At 37.1% G+C, this 9,279-nt stretch overlaps 1 protein-coding gene across 1 annotated transcript in view; it reads right to left on the bottom strand.

The window, feature by feature from the left end:
• Nucleotides 1–310: 310 nt before the first annotated feature.
• LOC130835226 (cGMP-specific 3',5'-cyclic phosphodiesterase-like) overlaps nt 311–9,279 on the bottom strand; it is a 44,299-nt gene continuing 35,330 nt past the window's right edge. The window contains exons 4-6 of the mRNA XM_057706636.1: nt 2,546–2,666; nt 1,441–1,545; nt 311–721 (exon numbers count right to left, since the gene is read on the bottom strand). Coding sequence (XP_057562619.1) covers nt 2,628–2,666 — 39 coding nt within the window. The 3' untranslated portion in view covers nt 311–721; nt 1,441–1,545; nt 2,546–2,627. The remainder of the gene's footprint in view (nt 722–1,440; nt 1,546–2,545; nt 2,667–9,279) is intronic.

Below are 9,279 nucleotides of genomic sequence, written 5' to 3'. Positions count from 1 at the left end.
GAGTTATATAAATTAAAATCAAATAATTGGAAAACTTTTCAATATGGAAACTATACAAATAAATGGCAAAGGGACCTAACAGGATCAATATTTCATTACTTATGGACTATCATTACTTCCTTTCAAGATCTAAACACATGTTCTCAATAGTCATATTTCTTTTGCTCTATTATATATTTAGATATTTCTGTACACTCTGAGTCAAGGTGCTTGACCAAAAGGTCTGATTTAGAAAGACATTTAGCTGTATCGCAAAAGTTTTTCCATCTACAGTTACCATCATCAAAGGAACTGACATTACAATGCTGATGTAATCTGCTAGTTCCCTTTGGAACAGTGTGCAATAACTTACGTCAACCCTATGGAAAGTGAAACAGGTACCAAGGAATGGAACGATTATGCACAGATTCAGTAAAGCATAATGTTAAGTTTTCCCCATCTAAAAATTAACCAATGAAATAAAACATATCAACTACAGTTGATTTGGTTTCAGGAAAACCACATTTGAGAATACAAGTACATTATACTGTCTTTATCTCATCCTCAGTTGTTGACAGGAATTTTGTAGGCTACCATGCTATTTACTTTGTGAATTGTAGTAGTAAATGAATGAAGACGAATTTCCTCAGAATTGGTAATGAACTGTGGTCCCGACTCTTCCCATTTTTCAGGTACAACCAAATCGTTGTCTGTATAAATCAGGAGATCAAATGAACCTAAACTGCAGATAAAATCATTGAACTACATTATTTTTTCAAAAGTAAAACTGCCTGCCCTATCTCCCTCACATTTTGAACCACTCATAGTGTTAGAAAAGTAGTTTAGCCTGGTCTGTAATAACTAGTTAATTGCTTTTCCTCAATGGAAATTTACTGTAGTACAGAAAATATTGCACTCCTTTCACTTTATCTTATGAAAACTTCAAGTTTTTTTCTTTTCTTTAAAGAGGAAACCCGTTAAAGATATTTGTAGAAAGTGTGTAATCAGTAACATGGGATAACATGAATATAACCTACAGGAGAACTGACATCTTGGTTCTGTGATTGCAGTATCCTAGTGCCTAGAACAGAGTCTGGCACATAATAGGTATTCAGGACACATGTGATGTTTGAAGGAGTAAGGAAGGTAGACAAGTAAGACACAATTATAGCTGTAGTCTTAAATATATATCAATACATAAAAATGTATAAGAAATTAAGGAAGGAATTACATTAAAACATTCAAGGGTGAGTACTGTGGAATACTTTAATTCCTTTCTTTTCAGCATTTCCAAATTTTACAGAATGCATATAACATTACTTTTCCTTTATAATGCTTCCTTAGTTTTATTACAAGATATTGATAACTAAGAAAAAATTTAATAAAATGGTAATTCTTAAAATAGTAGCTTAGTCTTTTCCCCAACAAATTTAAGTCAATGTGAAGTTGTATAATACTTACAAGAAACTTCCAACAGTGGCAGAAATGTCACTTGTAGCTGTGATCTGTCTGATCACTGAACGGATTTCATCTTGGATAGCTTTCTGAGACCTTTCTCTGGGTGCACTATCAAAGAGATCAAATCAGTTTAAGTTTTAATGAGTTACTGAAAACATCTGTAAGGTTATTTATCTGATTTAATGACTCCAAAATCAAAGAAGTAATACATTAAAAAGGAGTGTTTTTAAAAAATGAGTGTATCATTAGGACCCATACCATAGTAGACATACTATGTATTTTTATTATTTCATTTATCCTTCTAATCATTTTTTTAGGGTTGGTCTTAGTATCAGGTCATTCTGTATCAGATGACCAGAAAATTTGCCAAGTGCTTCAAGTTAGGAAAGCTTCAGCACCTCTTAAAAAATAAAAATAACAGTGGTATCTAAAATGTTTAACGGATATAGTCATTTTGGCATTTTTAGTAATGCCTAAATGTCTAATTCCCTATTGTCTAAAATAAGATATTAAATTGTATATCAAATTATTTTTATAAGCTAAACATTTCCTAAAATAGACCAAAGGCTTCAGAAGCAAACTACATTTCATTATGAGAAATGGTTCTGAATTTACAGGTAAGTATGCCTAGGACAATGCTAGACATCAGCATATAATGATGCGCATTTCCCATTCCCCTGGTCTGGAAACTTCAGGGTTTATGAAGTGTCTTAGGAAATCTGTGGCATTAAGTGCAATGCAACAGAGTTGCACCTTAAGCTGGGAGAGTCTAGGATAATCCCTTATGGTTAAAAGTAGTTTTAAACAATTCATTAAATGAGCCACCTAGTACATCATATGTAGTTTTGCATATACCACCATAAATACTACAATCTGAAATTCACCAATTTAGACTAAAGGCAATTATGTTAAAAGTACTAGAAGTTAATGACATGCTAAAGTCATAAGCACAATTCTTTTCCACAGGAGACTGAAGATCAAATTAAACATTGTAGAAAAAACTATACCTTATATGAAACTTGTTCAATATCATTAGAACTCATTTAGTAAAGACAACAAGTTTTAGAACAAGCATATTAAGGTGGAAATAATTTAAATTCCTACTTACCTGTCATCTTTTGCAGTCTTGTCACACTCAATATCAAACTGCCATCTGTCAAGGACCTCCCCACTTTCAATATTTGAGATGACTACCACCAATTTCTGAACTGAACACTTGTATAACCATTCTGTAATACATAACAAAGCATCTTTTTTGGTTCACGGAAATACAAAGCAATTCTTTTCTTAGGTCCTACTTCCGATCCTCAGCAAATTTCTACCACTGCTATTATGGATCTCCTCCAAATTATACAGAAAACTTGCCCCATCAATAACCTAGCTCCTGTTTTCAAATTCTCAGTAAGCAAGACCACTGGCTGAAAGTGAGGATGGGGATGCAGCACTGAGATTTGAGGAGAGAGGAGAAAGGAACAGATAGCAAAACATACCCCCCAAAAAAGAGCTAATGGTTTTGATCCCCACAAACCAATTCTCTCTGTAGCATGTTTCACTTTAGGGAATATCACAATTCTACCCCATTACATCTATCTAAAAAACCTAGAAAGTATTCTAGATTCTTCCTTCTACTTAACCCTCCATCAAATCAATCCCTCAATTGCCCAAACAGAAGTGTAACAAATCCACCCCTAGTCTGGATTATGCAAAAGCCTCCTTACCAGCTTCCCTGCTTCCAGACCCAGGGTTTTCCCTGCATATGAACAAATATGGAAATCAAAATCTATCATGTCAAATCATGTGGCTCTGGGTTAGAGATTAAACAAAGAAAACTGTTCATCCTTAACACTCTGGCCACACAGATCTTTAAATGACAGCAAATGTTTCCTGGCTTAAAAAAAAAAAAAAAAAAATCCAGCACCTCTTTTGCATGGCAACTTGCCGACTCTTCACAATCCCGCCTCAGCTTGCCTGCATGGCCTCGCCTCCAGTTTACACCCAAGCAAACACTGTGCCGAAATACTAGACACATTCCCTCCAATCCTGATCCACGAGCGAGGCGAAAATCAATGGTGCAGAGAGATAATAAGGATATACCAGTGAGCATTTTCCATAGGTATTAAGAAGCAAAGTACTTAAGCTACACACAAACAGTGACCTCACGAAGACCTGCATTTGTGACATAATATTTTAGAAGACTTTTAATACCCCAATCATTTGTCGCAGCTCAAACAGCAGGGATCTTCCTCTTCTCCTCCTCAGTTCTCCTCTTGTAATTCTACTTGCTCTTTTCCCTTTGATTCAAGCCAACCCGGCAGGGCACACACTCCAACTTACCACCTTATTTTAAATCCAGTCTATGCTGTCTCTGGTAGCTGATGTTATTTTTAGAACATGAAAGTTTGAGAAAACACTATTTTTTAAGATCTTTTTAATTGAAGAATGGTTGGTTTATAATGTTTCAGGTGTACAGCAGAGTGACTCAGTTTTTACACACACACACACACACACACGTATAGTCTTTTCCAGATTCTTTTCCAGTATAGGTTATTAGAAGATATTGAATGCAGTGTCTTGTCCTATACAGTAGGTCCTTATTGTTTAAGATATTATTTTAATTAACAAGCAGAGTTCCTCGTTTATCATCTGACCAGTTTTAAGGAAAGAGACTAAAGCCTCAAAGTACTCTTAGGACTTTTGGTGGTTTCACAGTATCTCCACACATCCTTTGATGCTGCTCTCTTCAAGAGGTGGGACCTAACTGCCCTCCCTGAGTTTGGGCCGGACGTGAGGCCTGGCTTCTAATGAACAGCTACCGTGAAGCGAAGGTGAACAACTCGGACGTACAAGGCGCTGCTGCTTCCTCCTTGCTCACCCTCTGCCGTGTGTCAAGGACACAGAGTGACCTACAGAGAGGCCTGCTTGGCCGGGCACTGAGGCCTCCTGCCAGCAGCCACGCGAGCGAGCCCTCTGGGAAGTGCACGCTCCAGCGTGAGTCCGGCCTCCCTGCTGCATCCTGAGTGCAGCCACGGGCAGGGAACCTGGGCCAGAACCACCCAGCCAGCTAGGCCGCTCTGGCATTCCTGAACCACAGAAACCGAGATAGGAAAGGCTCGTGTTCAGAATCACTAAGCTTAGGGTAATCTGTTATGCTGTAAGAGATCACTAATGTCATACACAGGATCATCAAATAATGTGTAATAATCAAATGCATCTGGAAGTTCTAAATCCAGGTCATCTTCACTTTATTTCACTGCTACCAAGTGATGCAAAAAAAAAAAAAAAAAAAAAAGAGAGAGAGATAAGATATGATTCAAAAATTTTATAAGATCACCAACTCTATACTTTTATTTGAATTCCACCCAGAATATTAATTTTCACTCTATGGTAGAAGAGAAACAAGTAAGAACTTTTAGGTGAGGATTTAATAAGAAGGAATACAGAGTACATAGTTTTTAAAGCACTTTGCCTATATAATCTTAGCTCTTAGATGAATAAAGATGTTTGCATACATATATCTATTGAGAGCAGCAATTTCACTGACAACTACCTTAACTCTTTAAGAATGCATGAACATTATTTAATAATCAAAATCCATCCCAAGGTCTCATTATGTGGTTCTGGGTCAGATATTATACAAAGAAATTATTTTCGCTTACCTGCAGCTGGTTCCAGACCTCTACTAGCCATAATTCAGAATCTATATAAAACTTCTCAAAATTAAACTTACAAACGCTCTATCAAATGAAAAATGCAAGGCATTCCAACAACTGCTGGAATTCTAAAAGTACCAATGAAGATTAACTTTATATTGAATAAAACATAGCATTCAGTCTGAACCAAATTTTCTGAGCATTGAAAATAAGATTTGGGTAAATATAGCCTACCACTAACTTAACTTTCAGTCTCAAGCTTTTATTCATTCTTTCTTCTCCTGGATCAGTAGTGTAGCCTCAGGGATTTAACTTACTAGCACTATGTTTTTCATCTGATGCTCTTAAGAAATGTTTTTTTCCTTAGGAAAGTGGTTACCATCTTCTTCCTTTTGTAAAATACACTTGTTTGTTATTCAAAGGGCAACGTGGAAAAAAAAAAAAGGAAAAGATCTTCACCATCACCATATCAAGTCCAGTACCAATGGAAACTTTTCGGAGTATTTCTGTTTTGTTTCTAAAACAAATATCACAGGGGAATAAATGCAATGCACAATTTATAAGTTTTCAAAAAAACACATAAGTAGCCAATTCTTTAAGACTAAAATAGATCTAGATCAACTGACAGTCTGCAATTAAACTCTGCTTATTCTTGTAGCTCTATTTTCATCTAGTCTGACTTCGAATTGTAGGATTATGTATAAAGCTGTAACGTTTATCTGTTCCAAGCTTACACGTCAAGTTTAAGAAAAGCCCTAGTCAGTACTGCGAGCTGAAGATCATAGGCAAGCATCCACCCTGCCTCCACCCTCTCACAGAAAGCATGTTCCAGCTTCCTCTCTTAAGCCTGTGGGATAAACACAGCAGGGATCTGCTGTATGAAACCACAGTTTTCGGCCTTCCTCTGTGATTCCTCCAGCTCCTGAAATCCACAGACTTTCCTTCGAACTTATGTGTTGAATATTGAACTTATTTAACATCTGTCTTGCTACCTTGCATTGATATTTGCTTTTTGGTATATAAGGTCTCCCTCTCATTGAAATTGAAAAAAAAGTTTCAAGTATCTTCCTTGCTTCATTTTTTTTCATATCCTCACTGCCTAGACCAGGGCTCTACTTAGTGCAGTGATTCAACAATTACTTTCAAAGCAAGATAATTTAGGAGGGGATTAGCAGATAAAGTTATGTACCTTAAATTCTAGAAAACATTTACTTTTGTATATTGCAGCTAGAATGACACATTTGATTCCATTAATGCTTTACTTTACAATTTTCAGCAGACATTAAATCTCTTTGATTCATCAAAGTATTGTACTTATTTCATAAAAATCTCATAAAATTAGCTGATATTTTTGGAAGTTTGTCAGTTTTCTTTTAAAAGAATATATAAACAACTGGATATTTAGCTAAAAATGCTCCCTTATACTGTAAAAAAACTTACCATAAATCTTTTATTATAACTGTTACATTTCATCAAAGAATTATAAGTATATCATCAAATATGATAAAATAAAATCAAAATGATAAAAACAGAGAAGGAGGTAAGAGCTCTGATTCCAAATTAGATTTTTACTTAATAAAAATTGGAGTTGACATTCAACCAACAGAAAACAGGTTATGCCTAGCCTGATATTATTGGATAGAATCTCTACCTCAGATCAATACAAAATTTTCATAGAACTTGCATTATTTCACAATGTCCTGGCTTCTACCTCATTGGTGCAGCCCCTACCAATTAAAAAAAGAAAAAAAAAGCACTCATCGCTACCATGTCATAACAAGCAATACTTCAAGAGAGGGCAGGATTTCAGAAATAGGTCATCTGAGCTAGAAAGAGTTGAGTTTCCCTGCACTTCTTTACTAAACATAAAAGAAACGTCTGCTTATAGAAATAAGTAACGCACATGACAAAAATAAAAAACGGATACAAGTGCCCAGGTCTGAAAAATCCAGCGTTAAGCCTGAAAGAAATGTAACAGCAGCCCTAAACATTCACACACTTGCTGCACATTTTTTTCATGATGCTTCCTGTGCATATCACAGAGCACACTGGCCCAGATGAACATGAAACATGCTCCTGTAACTCTTTTATCCCTGGTAAAAATTTCTTTTTGTTTACTAGATGGAGTCCTCTTAAGACATTGCAGAGGATGTGACTCTGATCCCTCTTTCTCTCCCCCGCCCCTGCTCCCTGCCTTCTTTCTCCCTGCTACCCCTCTCTCTCTTTTTAAAAAGTTTGTCTGCAGAGTGGTCTCAACACTTGACGTTGAAGAACCATCAGGGTACAGCCAGCTCTCCTTGTCTCCACCTTCGAGCCCTGCTTCTACAATATGTGAAGCCGCATCTCCCATCAGTGTACCTCCCACCCCCAAATCAACAGGAATCTACATGTTGACTGCAGTCGCTCAAGAAAACACTGAGGGGGAAGAAAAGAGAGTGCAGTCGTCATCCACGGCAGAATTTTAAGAAACCCTCTTGTCTAGGCTTGAATCTGAGCTTCGCCAGTTTTCAGTTCTGTGACTTTGGCCAAGTTCCCTAAATGTCCCGTGTCTCCGTTTCATCATCTGTTAAGTGGGAATAAAATAATAACTACCTCCTATGGTTGTTATGAAGATTAAATGAAAGAATATATGTCAAGTCCTTAGAATAGCTTCCACAGGATAGGCAGTTATTTCCAAAGTCCTACCCTGTCTGTCCTCTAACTATTCTATTATACAGCCTGGGCTGTCTCTCTTCTCTCCCTTGACCCCTTTACTTTTTGTCTTCATTCATTTTCTCTAGCCAATAGCTCTGTGACCTTTCCAAAATAAATTATTTTAGCTTCCTCTAGCTTCTCCAGTCCCCACCCTACCCCCACCACACTGCCCATTAATTCCATTGTCTTAGAAGGGAGTACAGAGAGGAGAAAATTGCAAAAGCTTATCCTTTATGATTCAAAAATAATTCTGTCATAGAGGTTTTAGGAATATCTATGATCCTGACTTCTAAAAAGGCATTGTGCTATTACACTTATGGTTATAACACGGATGAAAAGAACTCTCGAAAAATTTTAATTAGTTGAAATACTTCCCAAGAAGAGAGGCAGATGCAGTGATTACAGATTTTACTGAATCTTAAAAATCTTTCTGAATTTTCTGGACTGTGTTGTAGTTCAGACTTGAGCATTCAATAGTCAACTACTCCATTCAAGCAGCTCTTCAGAGGTGGCACCTTAAGAAATTAGAGTCACGAAAAGGTACCAAGACATTTTATGAACAACCACATTTCATCTTAGGTTCCTTGGTAATTAGTCGGAATGAGTACAATTGGACTACAACAGAGAGAAGAAACCAAATTCACTTTGCCTCATTTATGAGGAAAAACAATGAAAAGTCTTTTTCTTTTAAGCGTAAAGTGTGTTAGAGGGTAACAGACCAGTGAAGTCAGGGACGGTGCTGGGTTGTCATTTGATCTCAGCTGACTGGTTATAATGTGGCTGATGACCTCTGCATACAACTTATCATTCCTTGTTTCTCCTAAGAGTTTGCTTAGTTCTAGATCTCCTTTCAAAAGTAACAGCTGACATTTATCAATCACTTCCAGTGTGCCAGGAAACATGTTAAGCCCTTTGCATGCACAAACACAATTAATCTTCACAACAACCCTATGAGGTGGGTCCTTTTATAACCCTCATTGTGCAGATGAGGGAACTGAAGAACGAAGGGATTCACCAATTCCATCCTGGCTACTCATCAAGTAAGTGGTGAAGATGGGATTCAAGCCCACAGCAAGCAATCTTAAGAATTACTCCCAAAAGCCTTACTGTGACTCTCTATTTTGATTTCAAACGCTCGTGGGAGAAAGAGTACTTTTCTACTGTGTGTACACAACAGCAAACATTGCCCTGAGTTTGTTTACGTAGCTGTAAATTTAAAGATAATTCTGGAAGTCATATATTGCATCTTCTTAGGGGCCGTGGTTCTCAGTCAGCCAGATTACTTTTTATTCTACAACAGCCATGCTGAGCGTATGCCTGTTTTTCCGACTGTTTCTCTTCATTCCTTTTTTCTGAAGAAATAATTCTCACAGGAAATAATTTCAAACCGGGCAGTGTGAGCATGGGAGGAGAGGGAACAAGGGGGAGAGGACAGAGAATGGGGAGGGTCAGCAAGATGTTTAAAAAGCTGTATTCGGAAACCTTCCCATCAGTAAAG

The sequence above is a fragment of the Hippopotamus amphibius genome, chromosome 13 (assembly GCF_030028045.1).
Source record: "Hippopotamus amphibius kiboko isolate mHipAmp2 chromosome 13, mHipAmp2.hap2, whole genome shotgun sequence".
Taxonomy (NCBI): Eukaryota; Metazoa; Chordata; class Mammalia; order Artiodactyla; family Hippopotamidae; genus Hippopotamus; species Hippopotamus amphibius.
Note: the sequence above shows the minus strand (reverse complement) of the source record. Positions and strands in the feature narration are given on the sequence as shown.